At 44.8% G+C, this 16,400-nt stretch overlaps 1 protein-coding gene across 24 annotated transcripts in view; it reads right to left on the bottom strand.

Moving 5' to 3' along the window:
* The window catches only part of Clip1 (CAP-Gly domain containing linker protein 1), a 117,803-nt gene that overhangs the window by 67,815 nt on the left and 33,588 nt on the right, over positions 1 to 16,400 (bottom strand). For all 24 annotated transcript variants that reach the window (XM_036172417.1, XM_036172439.1, XM_036172431.1 and 21 more), the window contains exons 3-8: positions 11,874 to 12,442; positions 8,276 to 8,400; positions 6,556 to 6,778; positions 3,070 to 3,267; positions 2,426 to 2,529; positions 1,404 to 1,464 (exon numbers count right to left, since the gene is read on the bottom strand). In XM_036172417.1, coding sequence (XP_036028310.1) covers positions 1,404 to 1,464; positions 2,426 to 2,529; positions 3,070 to 3,267; positions 6,556 to 6,778; positions 8,276 to 8,400; positions 11,874 to 12,442 — 1,280 coding nt within the window. The remainder of the gene's footprint in view (positions 1 to 1,403; positions 1,465 to 2,425; positions 2,530 to 3,069; positions 3,268 to 6,555; positions 6,779 to 8,275; positions 8,401 to 11,873; positions 12,443 to 16,400) is intronic.

Raw genomic sequence — 16,400 nt, 5'->3', positions numbered from 1 at the left:
GTCTGTGTTAGGGTTTCAATATAACTTTATTTGATTAATTTCGAGTGAGTTTATCAGACAGACTATACTAGCCTACTGCTAACGTAAATATTGTAACTCAACCTTTGCCAGCCTCCAGAGGTGGTAATTCTCATGAATGAGATGATGGTATGAAACTTCTAATGAGACTTCGGGGTGTTTTTAAATGGGCGACGACAACACAAAGGTCAACAAAGGTCAACTAGAGGGCGTGAAGGTACATGAGATGAGTGAAGAAGGGTTCTACTAAATTATTAAGACGCCATTAAATTCTAGACCTCATAAAATCAGAACTCAGAAAATGTTCCCTTTATTCTTTATTGAATATAAGAATATATTTATTTCCAAGGAAATCAGAGTTTCTGTTTGGAAGGACTCCTGAAATTTAAGCCAACAGACCCCAAGACCCTGAGGGTGGCAAACAAAACGAACAAACAAAACCCAACCGACATCTCTCTTGGGCTGGGCATGGTAGTACACGGCTGTAATCTCAGCACTCGGGAGACAAAGGCAGGGGGGTTACTATAAATCTGAGGCAAGTCTGATTTGAATTGTGAGTTCCAGACCAGCCAGCTACATAGTGAGGCCATGTCTCTAGCTCTGCCCAATATCCAAAAACTATATTTTTACTAAAATGCTATGAAGAATCTTACAGAATCTTCAAATTTTGAAGCTAATAATTTATATTAGTCATATATGTGGCAGTGGCTTAAAAAGTATCAAAACCATTTAGCAGCAGTATCTAATTCAAAACTAGTAGGAGTAAATGTTAAGAAGATAAGAAACCTAATATTATAGGAAAATGGGTGACTTTCAAGTATGCCATAGAAGTGGCGTTAATTTGCTCCTGGTTTTTGCTCTGGTAACTACATTATTTTAAAAAGAAACTATCAATCTCTGACACCAAAAGAATAAAATAAACTATGAGAACATATCATTTGCTTTTATAGGGTTATAAATGATTTATTCTGCCCCACTAAAGCATAAAGCCAAGCCACAACAAGAATGCTTTGTTATGCACTATTATGTTGAAATTAAGTTCTTTGAAAATGCTATTTCCAACATCAGAGGAACAAGCAGAGACTTACTTAAGACTGCCTTAGGACACACTGCCAGATTTATGACTTGATTAAATCCAATTCATAGCTTTTAATTTTGAGGCATGAGAAGAGTTCTGAGCATTTTGATTTGCCACATGAATTAGGATACCACAATCACAGGCACGAAGGACCAACCATCACCTCAGCATAACCCAAGCGGGCCAGAGGCAGAATGCCTGCCATCATCTTGACCCACTGTTCTGACAAGGACAGCTGGCCCAGTGTGTCGCCCGTATTTCTCAATACTGGCATCCATACAGGCTTTAGAGAGCTGGAAGGGTTTACCTCAAGATCGCCTTTGGTGATTGATTCTTCTTCTACGCGGAACTGAAGGTCCTCGACCTTCCTGTGGGGTAAACCAAAACAAAGCCCTGAGAAAGTACTAAAAATTACCTCACCCCAGAGCAGAAAGTAAGAGCAGCACCCAGTCAATTCAGTGTCCATTGATGAAAACAAACACCTTCGAGACACCAAAATAAAGGCATGCATCTTCAGGGCACTACTGCATAAAAGCTGAGCTGTAATTATTTAGAAATTCCAAAATTTTATCTACGTATCAACTCTAGAAGACATAAGGGAAAATATTTTGAAAAGAAAAAAAAAATCAATTGTTTTCTTTGGGCACATAAACCAGAAGGGATCAATCAATCAAGACAAGATCAGCCAGGAGGCTGGAGAGATGGCTCAGCAGTTAGGAGCACTGGCTGCTCTTGCAGAGCAGCCGGGTTCAGTTTCCAGTACCCATATGAAAGCTCACAACTGTCTGTAACTCCAGTTCCAGAGAATCTGGCACCCTCACTCAGACATACATGTAGGCAAAACATAAAAATAAAAAATAAAAAAAAGTCTTAGCCGGGCTTGGTGACACACGCCTTTAATCCCAGCACTCAGGAGACAGAGGCAGGAGGATCTCTGAGCTCGAGACCAGTATGGTCTACAGAACAAGTTCTAGGACAGCCTGGACTACACAGAGAAACCCTGTCTTGAAAAACAAACAAACAAAAAGACTAAATTTCTTTATAAAGGCTAGGTAAGTGAAACCCGGCTGGAATTTCCTTTAGTAATGCTGACTAAAGCTATCCTTGGGAGGTTTAGCACTCAGTGGCAATAAGTATTTGATAACCAGGTCGTGTCTAAGTGATGCCACGTTTCCTGGAAAAGCTCCACCAGTGCCCGCTCTCTTCACACAGCAGTTCACTTGCTGCTGAACACAGCAGTCATTCCCTTGGTTCTGCCAACAAAGTTGTTGACAGTGAATTTCTTGCTGCGCCATCATCGGAAAGGAAAAGATTATAGTTAAAGATCACCTTTTCTCCTCTTCTAGTTGGTTGAGGAGCTCCACTTTCTCCCTGTCAGCAGCTTCTACCATTGTTCGCAGCTGGTCCATCTTGGCCTCCAGTTCCAGGACATGCTGGGGAAGCAAGGATGTCAGTGAGTAGCCCAGGGATACCTCCAAATGGGTATGGCTAAGTGTGACCGTGATGGGCGGGCGTCAGTCTTGATACATTCTAATACTTTCTATCTTAGTAGGTTGTTCCTGGCAACTCTCCTGGAAGCTAGATGACAAAAGACTCCACATCGTACGTACGGCAACAGAGGGAGGGCAGTAAAACAAGTCTCAGCTTTTCCAACAGGAAACATGTGTCAATGATAATCTACACACACCATCTGTGATCACTAGGGCCCTAGTAATCATCAGTTAATACACACAGATTCAAAGCCTAGACATAAAGACCAAATGGCTAAGGTAAAAATCAAGAAGAACCAAACTTTATGATGATGGAAACTGGCACCCAGACCACAGCTTTCCAACAAGCTCAGAAAAGAAATTGATACTCATTTCCTATGTTCAGATCAACTCCCTGGCTCCAAACACCAGGCGTTCTTTTTAGCCTCATCACTCAATTTAGGAACCACCACCAATATCCGCGAGATCCACACCAGACTTCACCTGGTCGTGCCCATCTCGGGCCAGGGCTAGCTCCTGCTCTATCTCCCCCACGTGGCTGGTAGCCTTGGCCACTTCGGCCCGCTCCAGGTCTCGCTCAGCCAGCAGCTGTTCAATGTGCTGCTGCTTCTCCTTCAAGGCCTCCTGGAGGGCAGTGGTGCCCGAGATCTTGCGGGCGTAGCGGGAGGAGGTTTCGGTCAACTGCAAAGGAAAGTCAGAGAAGTGAAGGGCGATGGTGCTGTGAGGAGGAGTGAGCAGCGCGTGCAGAGCAGGCCTCTCCTCAGCAAAGCAGAAGTGCTGCTCCAGCGTGGGGGTCCGCAGCGTAGCAGGCCAAGTTCTCACCGAGAAGACAAGACCACGTAAACACCACAGCAACAATAAACAAACTCACAGCAAAGCTCAGAAGACGTTTAGAAGATGAATGGGGAGCTCAAACATGGGTACTCTGAGCTCAGCTGACAGGGCCTGTGGGAATCTAGACAGTTTTCACAAAACCCCCTTTAAAAGTTTCTCTAAAGCCAGATACAGTGGTTCACACCTGTAATGCAGGACTCAGGAAGCCGAGGCAAGGGGGACTGCCAGTGAGCTCTAGGACAGCCTGGGCTACAGAGTAGAACCGTCTCAAAACAAAACAAAACATCCCAAGGTTCTTTAAGCTACCTCAGCCTGAGCTACGGTTATCTTTGAATGATGACGCCCGGCCAACCTTTTGATTGGCCTTAAGGCTGAGAGTTTTTAAAGCTTCCACACATCATTCGGAAATGAAGATATCACCCTCAGTTACATCTTTTCAACTGATCAAATAGTTGGATTTTTGTCAGGATTTCCTTCATCTTTCTTTGCAAAGGGAAAAACATGGGAGGTATCATGCTGGAGCCTGGCCTCTAGGACTTGGATCCCAGTCACTAGATATTTATAAGATTTAAGAGAAGTCTGGGTAAAGACAGACAGTCAGACACACAGACACACAGACACACACAGAAGGAAAAGAAATGGTGAGTGGGAAGAAGACAGGAAGGAAGAAGGGAAACAGGAGGACAGGAGATGGCAGAGACAACGGCTGGGGACCCTGAGAAAGAATGTGTCTTCTTGCCGTCTATTAATCTCTGTTGTTTCACTACATTGTATGGAAGCTAACAGTCACATAAAGCCCAGAGGAGATGACTCTGCATAAGTGGTAACAGGTAACTGGGCAGAGTGAAGCACATTCCTCTCCGCAGGCTCCCACAGGCTGGGAGGGTGTTTGGAAATGGCCCCATCCTTAGCGAGCATTTGTCCATGGCCTTGACTTAGCAGGTGCTGGCTCCAGATCAACTCAGCCTTTGCTGCTTCTGCAAACAAAGCTTATCTGTCACCCAAATACTCTCCATCAGTCTACTGAGCCTCATCTCAGGGAGCAAACAGCGGGGTCTTCGTCAATTAATGATCCAGCAACTGGAGGACTATAAGAGCAAAGGAATCCAATCGAACTCACACTGCCTTTTGCTGCTCATTTTGTGGACTTTCCTGAACTATTTAAACATATTGGGAGCAAAGTCCATGTCTCTCTTTTTAACATTAAACCAGCTTTTCCTCCTTGCTGCATGGTTAAGTTATATTTCTCACTAACATCTCCTTGAGTACATTAAGTGTGAGGTCACCAAACCACGTGCAGAGATTTGCTTCAAGGGCCGATGACAATTCATAGGGACACTGAAGGATGTGTAAAATCCCAAAGAAATGCAGGGTTAGCTGTTGAACACTTCAGTTTCAGCACTAGATTGTAATCTACTCCACTCAACAGCACCGTGTCTGCAAAGCTGGGTGCTAGCAATTGTGAAAATAAAAAGCAAGTACTATGCACAAATCAGAGCAGCACAGGAAATAAAGGTAAGGCACTATAGCTACTGAAGAATTAACTTAAAATACTAACTTTTCCGGGGTCTGTAGAGACGGCTCAGTGGCTAACAGTACTTGCTGTGAAATCATGAGGACCGGAGATCTGATTCCAGCACTCACCTAAGGAACCAGTGTCCCACAAATGTCAGCTGCAAAGTGTCTGATGCGCACACATACACACACACACACACACATACACACACACACAAATCAATAATTCAAAAATATTAACTTTTCAAATCCTATCTTCCAAGGACAGAAATACACCTCTCAAGGAAAAGTTAAAGTCACATGATTTTGTGTCCCCATTATAATCCCTCATAGTAATTTTAATCAGAAACTATAACTACCCCACAGAAACATCCCAAGAAACAAAGCTGTCTCACAAGACAAGGAGATATCTCTTCTGATAGTTTTCATCAATAAATGAAGTGAGGTGTGAGAAACCAGAACTTGTCTGCTAAATGTTAGGAAGTGGGGGACTGGAGGATGCAGAGGGAGCTTGGCATTCCCCAAGAAATGGACATAATTTACAAGATGGTAAAAGTTACTCCAGGAGACACATCCAAGAAACTGTTCCTAGAACAGCAGAGTAGATGTCCGTGTTAGGATGCGCTGAGCCTTTTGGAACAAGGCTTTGTTCTTCACCTCCACTCCAGTGGTTCTGTGACATTTTCCCCTGAGAATCATTTGTAATCAGACTGGTGAGGATGTAAACTCAAACAGCCTGAGACATGTTTACTGTATCTGTACATAAAAGGAAGAAACTGCAGCTGGCTGGCCGAGGAGCATCACAGGCACTTAAGAGACGGCACTGCCCCTCCTTCAAGGGCTGGAAAGGCCAGTGCTGGAGTCATCCTCTAACTTCCTAACTGCTGCCTCAGGTTCACGTCGAAAAGCTGAGGTCCGGAATTGAGGTGGGAGGAAAATCTTGCGGCCATTTCTGATATAAACAGCATACACCTCACTTCCAAGAAATGAAGCTAAGGGCAGGGAATGACATCAAAATAATCTGAATAACATGCCATTTTAACAAAAGGAAGGAAGTGTCCCTTGAACTCTAGCGATTCTGCTTGCAATGCTCTTAGTGGGAAAAGGGGGAGAGAAGAGGGGACCAAGAGAAAGAGAGGAAGAGAGACAGACAACAAAACCTAACACGGCTCCTCCTAGCATCCTCAAGTTCCAAAAGGTCGCTCTGAATCATCTGGTCCACATAGCAGCACTCCACACATTAGCTGTGGGTTAGACTAAAATTAGAAAGCATTACATTCTCTCAAAATACATTCGTACCTAAAATTGTTAGAACTCAAAGAGAAAGAGACCTATGTCCACGATGAATGGGAAATCCCTCCAATTTCCCTGTCATTTGGGCCCAAATCATTTCAAAGAATACACAGGAGTTGCTACAGAATTCCCAAGAACTAGCATACATTAACACTACTTTGAATACAAGTACCACTCCGAAACTCATGTACTTGCAGGGGTTACAGTTCCAAAACTGCCTTGCAGAGACTGTCACAACAAGCTACAGCCAACACTCAGAACACAGAAGCAAAGCAGGGCACTGGCTGTGGGCATTCGGTGCCTCGGGAAGGAGGCGAGGAGGCTTACTAGTCCTGTTCGGCTGGGCTTGCTGCTCACAGAGGAGGCCACAGAGCTCATGGAGCTGAGAGAGGAGGCGGATGGGCTGCGCTTCAGGTTGGCGGGCGTGGCAGCCATCACTCGCCTCACAGCAGCGGCTTTGGCTTTGGCTGGCGTCGTGGAAGGGAAGCCAATCTTTGTCACTTTGTGGACAGGAGCAAACAATCCGTATTTGGGCTGGCATTGAAAATACCTTTAGAGAACAATAAGAGGAGGAACAGATAGATATAATTAATCACAAAAAGTAACAACTATAAATGAACACTCTTCCAACTCAAAATGTGTGAGATTATATAAGGGCCTAAGTAAGTTCTACTATGTGATAAATGTAAACAGACGTTTAGAGACATAGGGATCCCCACTTAATAAAACCATGACTCTGGCAGATCTAAAGTAAACTAGAAATGTCAGCTATCTGAGGACACTAGAGGCTGTGGCAATCACAATGTTTCAGTAACAGGCAAGAATGGCTTTGAGGCTGGGGATGTGGCTCAGTGGTAACAGCTTGCCTTCATGTGAGAGACCAAGTGTTTGGTTTCGATACACGGGACACACACAGAAGAGGGAGAAGGCTTGATAGCTTCATAATCACTTTACTAAGAGATTTATTTTTTAAATCTCTGTGAATCATGATGGGCTAAGGTTCATATGTTTATATATATGGTTTATAGGTCTATGTCAACTAGATCATGTCATGATCATACCCATAATAACAATGCATCATCGATCTCCCATAGCTGCATCCAAGGTTGTCAAAGCATTTGAAGAGGAGACATTCTAAGCAAGGCATGGCTCCATACACTAAAATCTAAGCACTTGGGAGATGAAGAGGATCAGGAGCTCAGGAGCAGTCTTGGCTACTTGAGGAATTTGAGGCCAGCTTGAACTATGTGAGACCAATAAGAACTATGGGAAATCTGTAGTACTAGAGTCCCAGCTGTACTCCAAGAGCAGAATAGGGATACTCTTACAACAGAGGGGGCTGCATGACAGTCCATTCCTGAGCACAGTTTGGAATTCTTATCAGACATGAAGAAACATTTTACTTTTCTTTTCCCGACAAAGGCAGTTACCTTCTCTTTGCCCCAACTCTGTTCCTGATGTCCAGGAACTTGCAGAGGCCCACTACTTTCAAAAAAGAAAGCCAGAAAGAAAATGATCTTTGCTGGGCAGAGTGGTGCTCAATGGTCAGCTGGTCTAGCCTAAAGGGTAAACTCTAGGCCAATGAGAAATCTTGAAGCTGACATCCAAAGTTGCCCTCTGGCATGCACACCTGTGCATATACATTAAAAACAAAAACTAACAAACAGAAAATATTTTCTAGCTAGGCCTCAGGAATAAAAAAGTCTAGATGTGGTGGTATACACCTTTAATCCCAGCAGGCGGATCTCTGTGAGGTAAGAGGCCACTGGTCTACACAGCAAGTTCCAGGACAGCCACAACTACACAGAGAGACCCTGTCTCAATCAATCAATCAATCAAATGCAAGTATAGGTCTTGTCAGTCACAGTAGCTCATATCTTTAGTCCTTATACTTGGGAGACTGAGTTGGGCAGACTGCCACAAGTCTCAGGCTAGCCTGGTTACACACACAGGCAGTCCCGGGCCAGCCTGTTCCACAGAGTAAGAGTGTCTCACAAAACACTTCTGTGTAAGACGGAGACACGGAATCACACAATCCCAGACCAACCTTGTTCCAGCAACTGCGCCGTCATTCTTCCCCAGAGGTTCATCTAATTCCACACCACACCATTCCCCCTTGGCAAAGTCTGTCTCTCCAAGAAACCGGACCACACCAGCCTTGGTGCCACCAACCTACACGAAGAACCAAAGGCGAGACTTCAGAGGGAAAGAATTCTGCAGCTTCGCCCTTCGTGGTCCTAACAAACGACAGGCAGTGTGCTCCACTGTCCATCAGCGGCTTCTTGGCTTTGTCTTCTCAACTCTATCCCGAAGCCACGCTGGCCACTTACCTGAGTGACACCCTGCTAGACTGACCCGATGTCTGCTGTAATTCAGTAATGACACATTCTATATGTATGCACTCATAAGGCTGCTTTTTATCAAAATATTCTCACTTAGAAAAACACTTGACCATAGGCCAGCAGGATGGCTCATTAGGTAAAGGCACTTGCTGCCCCAGCATGGAAGTCTAATGACCTACATCCAATCCCTGGTACCCACATAAATGTGGAAGGAAAGAGCTGATTTCACAAAATGTGTGCCCACAGACACACATATACAATAATAATGAATAATATATAAACTTTAGAAAAATACTTGATTACTTCAGAGCAATTTTCTTTCCTGGTTGGAAATAAATTATTTGCTACAAAAGGAAAAACCCAGCAACATCAAAGAGAGTAAAACTCATCTGTGACTCTGGATTCCTGGTATTTTCTTGTACTTCCTTTGCCTCAACACAGTGAGGTCTGGGTGTTAAAGACACACTTGACACGTGTGGTCTGGGCTCACTAATGGCACAGCAAATGAAAATGTAAGCACTTTACATTGGGCGGTGGAAACACACCAGCACTCAGGAAGTGGAGGCGAGAGGCCTGGAAGTTCAAAGTCATCCTGGGTTACACAAGAAGTTAAAGGGAGAGGCAGGTGGATCTCTGTGAGTTCGAGGCCAGCCTGGTCTCCAAAGTGAGTTCCAGGAAAGGCGCAAAGCTACACAGAGTAACCCTGTCTCGAAAAAACAAAAACAAAACAAAATAAATAAATAAAATATCTTCCCAACTATTTTCTTTTTTTTTCCACCTCCCAACTATTTTCAATATACATATAAACATTAGTTATCAACAAAATTATCCCATTAGCATTATTATGTTTTCCTCACATATACATGAGAATACATATTTGTGTCTTGGTCCAGGTCCATACATGGCAACAGCAAGTCAGTCACTGCTCCTTAGCAACCTGCATCACTTGTCTTAACCATAGCACTTCTTCAGAACAAGCTTTCCACTTGCTGACCTGTTTCCTAAACTTTGTCATTCACCCACCTCAGTACAGAAGACTGAACACGGCCCCATGCATGCTGGGCAAGCACTCTATGACTGGGCTCTAGTTCCAGCCTTCTTCCTGTTTTGAGACAGGGTCTCACTAACTACCAGTCTGTACTGAATTCATCTGTACCACAGGTTAAGTCTTAAACTTTTTTTTAATTAGACAGGGTCTCACTATGTAGCTCTGGCTGACCTGAAACTCACTATGTAGACCAGGCTGGCATCAACTCGCATCAACTCACATCTGGGTGCTAGGACTAAAGAAGTGTACCACGTGACTGGCTAGCTTTGAACATCCTGCATTGGCTTCCTAAATAGCCAGAATTACAGATCTGTACTATTAGGCCTGACTTAGGCTTCTTTTTTTCTCAATTTCTTTTTCAAAAACTTCACTGTAGGGGCTGGAGAGATGGCTCAGTGTTTAAGAGCACTTGCTGCTCTACAGAAGATCTGGTTTTGGATCCCACATGGTAGCTAACAAACACTTGTAACTTCAGTTCCAAGGGTCCCAATGCCTCTGTACACATACATACAGGCAGATAAAACATCCATACACATAAAATTAATAAATGTAACTTTTTCATTGAGAAAAGAAACAATAAATGTAGTGTTTTTTCATAGCTAGTAATAATCAATGCTGACATACAGGTTCATTTCCTATTCTCAATTGCTGTGGTTCCAATATGGTCTGGCCCCACTAACACTGAAGGCTAGGGGTGCAGCTCAGCTGGTAGAGTGCTTGCCTAGCACTCACAAATCCCTGGGTTTGGGCCCCAGTACCACGTACACCAGGTGTGGTGGCAACACCTGTAATCCCAGTACCCAGGAAGTAGAGGCAAGAGGCTTAGGTTCAGAGTCATTCTGGATTACATAATAAGTTTAAGGACAACCCAAGATACATGAGACCCTGTCTCTAGAACAAAACAAAATCCTCACGTGGAGGCTCAGTTTCCAGTGCTACAGTCAGGAAGTGGGGCCTAGTGGGAGGGATGCAGGTTAAGGGTAGAAGAGTCACGTCCTCATAAATGTACTGGTGTCCTGCTGCTGCTGAGTTAAGCCCGAACAGGATTAGACACCATGAGCACGGGTTATTATAAAGCAAGTCTAGCTGCTCTGAGCTTCTCTCTGGACACACTCATTGATTGTTCTGCCACAGAAACAGGAGACTTGGGGCTTGCTGATGAGGCTAAATTAGCTGGCATCTGAGCCAGAGTCTCCCTGCGTCCCTCACGCCAGCCCAGCCCTAGGTCTAAGCGTGTGTCAGCAGCAGTGTGTGCTACCATGCTCAGCATTTACGTGGATGCTGGAGATCAGACTCAGTCCTCATGCTTGCCAGGTGAACGCATTACTGAGCTAATCGCCCCAACCTCCCTGCCTCTGCCCAATTATTTATTATTGTTTTGTTTTTGTTTTTAGAAATAGGATCTTGCTACATAGCATAGCCAGGCTTTGAATACTCAATCCTCCTGCCTCTGCCTTGAGAGAGCTGAGACTGAAGGCATACAACACCATGCATGGCAGTTTTTTTTAACTGCTAAAATGTTAAATCAAACATTTCAGATTCCTAAGTTCCTCTGTGTATGTGTGTGTCTCGCTCTCTCATTCTCTCTCTCTCTCTCTCTCTCTCTCTCTCTCTCTTATTTTTTTATTTTTTGGTACAGAATTTCTCTGTGTAGCTCTGGCTGTCCTGGATCTCACTCTGTAGATCAGGCTGACATTGAACTCAGCGATCTGCTTGCCTCTGACACCCCAGTGCTGGGATTAAAGGTGTGTACCACCACCATCCAGCGACCATGCTTCTTATTACTTTTTTTTTGTATGTGGAGCTGAGGATTGAACCCAGGGCCTTGTGCTTGCTAGGCAAGAGCTCTACCACGGAGCTAAATCCCCAACCCCGGTTCTTATTTCTAAATCAAAGCTTTATGTTTAAAAAAGACAAATTGGTGTGGTGGAGGGGAGCATGGTGAACAGCATTGCTATAGCCTGGACTACAGAGAAAATCCTTGTCTCAAAGAAGGGAAGGAGAGCCCGGCGGTGGTGGCACACACCTTTAATCCCAGCACTCGGGAAGCAGAACCAGGCTGTGAGTTCAAGGCCAGCCTGGTCTACAGAGTGAGATCCAGGACAGGCACCAAAACAGCACAGAGAAGCCTGTCTGGAGGGGGATGGGGGACGGGGACACGGGAAGGTGAAATAATTAGAAGAGGAGGGCAGGAAGATGGTAAGATGGAAAACTCAAGAACCAGTGGCCACAGTGACTTGTGCACATCAACTCACCAACACCCTGTCTCCGATCTTGAGTTCCCGCTCTCCTTTCTTGGCAGAGCCAGCCTCTGAAAGGTTGGAGATGGACTCACTGGCAGTTTTCGTGAGGTTGCTGATTTGAGATGGAGTTGCAGTTTCTTTCGCTGTTGCATGGGACGGTTTATGGGGAATATTTGAGGGCGTGGCTGAGGAAGAGGACACCATGGCGGCCGCCGCCGTGGACAGAGGCGAAGCAGCCCTTGTGTGAGCTGTCTGCAGGCCATTGGCTTCATCTTCTGCCTGCACCTTCCTTGTTAACTTAGAAGGTCGGGTGAATATCCCCTTTAAAGGTTCACACTGGAAATACCGAACTCCTGCCACCGACCCATCGTTCTTTCCTATGGGTTCATCTAACACAATCCCAGCCCACTGGCCTGGTGCAAACTGAGTTTCCCCAAGAAACTGGATAAACCCAGGCTTATTCCCGTTCACCCAAACACGTTCTCCAACTCGAAAGTCATCCACAAATTCTTCTTGGGTCTCTGAGGATGGAGGGCCTGCGGCTTTCTCACTGGCCAGTGTCTTCTCCACTGGAGCTGCAGCTGAAAACAAAGGAGGGCCAGAAAGACCCAACGTCACACTCAAGCAGCTATGTTCTAACTTAAAGAAAAACAGAGAGGGGGCTGGAGAGATGGCTCAGTGGTCATACACACTGGCTGCTCCTGCAGGGGACCCAGGTTCAGTCCCCAGCAACTACATGGTGGCTCACCACGTCTGTAACTCCAGTTCCAGAGATCTGACATTCCCTTCTGGCCCCAGCCAGGAACAGGTACACATACCCATGGTGCTCAGACATACACACAGATGAAACACCCATACACATAAATAATAATTTAAAAAAAAACTTTACACATAAAAAGAGAAAACAATAGCAATATGAACAGACCATGACTTGTTGAACAGGTTTTTGTTTTTTGTTTTTTTTCTTTTTGGTTTTTCGAGACAGGGTTTCTCACTGTAGTTTTGGAGCCTGTCCTGGAACTTGCTCTGTAGACCAGACTGGCCTCGAACTCACAGAGATCCGCCTGCCTCTGCCTCCCGAGTGCTGGGATTAAAGCATGCGCCACCACCACCCAGCTTTTTTTTCTTAAATAAGGAAATCGAACACTGTCAAAAACTCTGTGAGCTGGGGAGTGAGGTTTACTCTACTTTTGCAACTAAGAATGAACATCATCAAGGCAAGGGGAAAAAAAAAATAGTTCTTTCCCAGCCCTGTATTTATAGTTCTGAGTTCATGCCTACCCCACTCCCTTCCTGAACACTTCTGGAGTATTAGATTATGTCAAGCTAATAAAACTCAGACCATTTAACCGGAGATGTGGAGTCATGCTTGACTGGGGACTGAGGCCTTACGATCTCTACCGCAACACTATTATATAAAATTTATATATATAAAACCTACTCCTTTCATGGCAGAGGTAGGATCACAGCAAAAACAAAAAGATAGCTGAATGCCTGGGAAGACAAGACACTTTTGTACAACCGTTATCCTATCATAAAGACAGTAGTTAATTTGTCAGAAATGTGTGTTTACACTGAAAACATGCATTTAGTCATCCAATAAGGATTTATTAAATACTCAGTGTAAGTTGGAAAAGTGCACATTCCTAACCAGACCATCATTTATGAGGCATATCATGATCTCAGCCTGGACACAACCTCCCTGACTTTAGTTTCTTCCCTGTAGAGAGAGGCAGTGACATCTCTCGAGGGCATTTAAAAAGAAAACTAAATGACTGGATGTACAGATTCATCCTCTACATGTTTACTTAAGGGGCTCCTGCGTCTGAGGACTAGTGCGAGGTATTGTTCGAAGTCCGGAAACAACAGGACAGCACAGTCTGTGCCGCCGTCGAGGAGGTCAGAGGGAAGAGACAAGAAAGCAGGTAGCCTGAGTGGAGAAGACAAGCACCCCCACCCCCAGGAGCTGACAGCTGGCCCGAGGCCTACCTGTCAAGGAGGTGTAAGCAAAACCGGGAAAAGAGCAAGCTGTGCACAGCACGTTCCTGTCGTTTATAAATTCCCAGCCCAAGATAACTTGCTTCACAGCGGTTCCCAACCTTTCACAGGGGTCACCTAAGACCACCAGAACACAGATGTTTATATTCTATCCATAGCAGTGGCAAAATTAGTTATGAAGTAACAACAAAAATAATTTTATAGGGTTGGGGATTTAGCCCTGGGTTCGATCTTCAGCTCAAAAAAAAAAAAAAAATTAAAAATTAAAATAATTCTGTGGGGTCCCTGGCAGCAGGGCCAGGACTTATCTCAGGTGCATGAACTGGCTTTTTGGAGCCCATTCCCTGTGGTGGGATACCTTGCTCAGCCTTGATACAATGGGGAGGGGCTAGGCTCTCCTTCAACTTGGTATGCCAGACTTTGTTGACTGCCATGGGAGGCCTTACCCACTCTGAGTGGATGGGGGCAGAGTGGGAGGGAGGTGAGGAGGTGGGAGAAGGGAAGGGAGAGGGAACTGGGGTTGATATGTAAAATGAAAAAAATTTTAATATAGTTAAATACAAAAACAAAAACAAAAAGAAAAAAATAATTTTATGGTCACCAGAACATGAGGAACCGTATTAAAGAGGTGTAGCATTAGGAAGGTTGAGAACCCCTGTGATAGAGCATGACTGTATTAAGGGGTGCAGCATTAGGAAGGTTGAGAACCACTGTGTCAGAGCATGACTGTATTAAGGGGTGCAGCATTAGGAAGGTTGAGAACCACTGTGTTAGAGAATGACTGTATTAAGGGGTGCAGCATTAGGAAGGTTGAGAACCCCTGTGTTAGAGCAACCTGAATGGACTGAATCACTCATGCATAAAATGTCTGGGAAAGGTCTTCCTCACTGGTTTAAGAATCAACTACTGCTCAGTTAGTGTCATCCCAACCTTTTAGACTAGACTACTGTTTGTTTCTAATTCCAAAGAGAAAGATATGGAAAAATTAAGGAAGAGAAATCAAAATACCTTAATACACCGGGCGGTGGTGGCACACGCCTGTAATCCCAGCACTCGGGAGGCAGAGGCAGGTGGATCTCTGTGAGTTCGAGGCCAGCCTGGGCTACAGAGCTAGTCCAGGACAGGTTCCAAAGCTACACAGAGAAACCCTGTCTCGAAAAACAAAACAAAACAAAAACAAAAAAAAAAAAAACACCTTAATACTGTAGGGATCAAATAACTCAAGTGACTTAACTTGTTAATTACTTTAACTACTCACACTAAATCAACTAAATTAAGAAAGGATAATCTCCAAAAATGTGACTCCTAAGAATTCTAGATCTGCCAGATGGTGTGGTGGGTACTATGTTCCCCAAAATATTGTGTGTTCCCTGAAATAAACATATCTGGGGTCAGAGAACAGACAGCCACTAGAACAGAGCCAAAAATGGTGGCTAGAAAATGGGAAGAGTAAGCCATAGCAGAAGTTGGGCGGTGGTGGTGCACGCCTTTAATCCCAGCACTTGGGAGGCAGAGCTAGTCGGATCTCTGAGTTCAAGGCCACTTTAGAAACAGCTAAGCATGGTGACCCACCCCTTTAATCCCAGAAACACAACCTTTAATCCCAGGGAGAGGAGGCAGAAAGAGAAAGGTATATAAAGCGTGAGGACCAGGAACTAAAGGAGAAAAGCATGTAGTTAGTTAAGCATTTGGCTGGATAAGCGTTCAGGCTTTGGAGCAACACAGTTCAGCTGAGATTCATGAGGAGGAGGACTCAGAAGATTCCAGCCTGAGGAAACAAGATCACCTGAGGAACTAGCAAGGTGAGATAGCTGTGGCTTGCTCTGTGTCTCTGACCTTCCAGCAATCACCCCAATAACTGGCCTCGGGTTTGTTTTTATTAATAAGAATCTTTAAGATTCCTGCTACAAGATGGTGGTGGCCATCGCCTTTAATCCCAGCACTCAGGAGGCAGAGGCAGGAGGACCTCTGTGAGTTCAAGGCCAGCCCGGTCTACAGAGTGAGATCCCTAACATCCAGGACAATACTGGGAAACATTGTCTTGGGTGGGGGGGGATTCTAGATCTGAGTGGCCCTGTGTGGCTCAGCAGGTAAAGTGCTCAATGACTTTAAATCACTGCATCAGTGTAAAAAGCCAAGTGTTGGGCACAGACAGGAAAATCCCTGGAGTTCACTGGCCAGCTAGCCTAGCCAGAATGTTGAGTTCCAGGTCTAGTGTCTCAAAAATTGGGTGGAGAACAATTGAAGAAGTTACCTGACATCAACCTCTGACCTCCAGAGATGCTCGAAAAGGTGGGCGTGCATGCACACCTGAACATACAAGCTTTGTTGTTGTTGTTGTTTGTTTTGCCCCCCCCCCCCCCAGGATTTCTCTATGTAGTTGTGACTGTCCTGTATCTCTCTCTGTAGACCAGGCTGGCCTCCAACTCAGAGATTCACCTGCCTCTCTCTGCCTCTCGAGTGCTAGGATTAAAGGCATGCACTACCAAACCCAGCTTAGTTTTATGTTCTTTAAGAACTCCGAATATAAAACTCTGCTTC

The sequence above is a fragment of the Onychomys torridus genome, chromosome 22 (assembly GCF_903995425.1).
Source record: "Onychomys torridus chromosome 22, mOncTor1.1, whole genome shotgun sequence".
NCBI classification, from domain to species: domain Eukaryota; kingdom Metazoa; phylum Chordata; class Mammalia; order Rodentia; family Cricetidae; genus Onychomys; species Onychomys torridus.
This window is presented reverse-complemented; position numbering and strand designations above follow the sequence as displayed.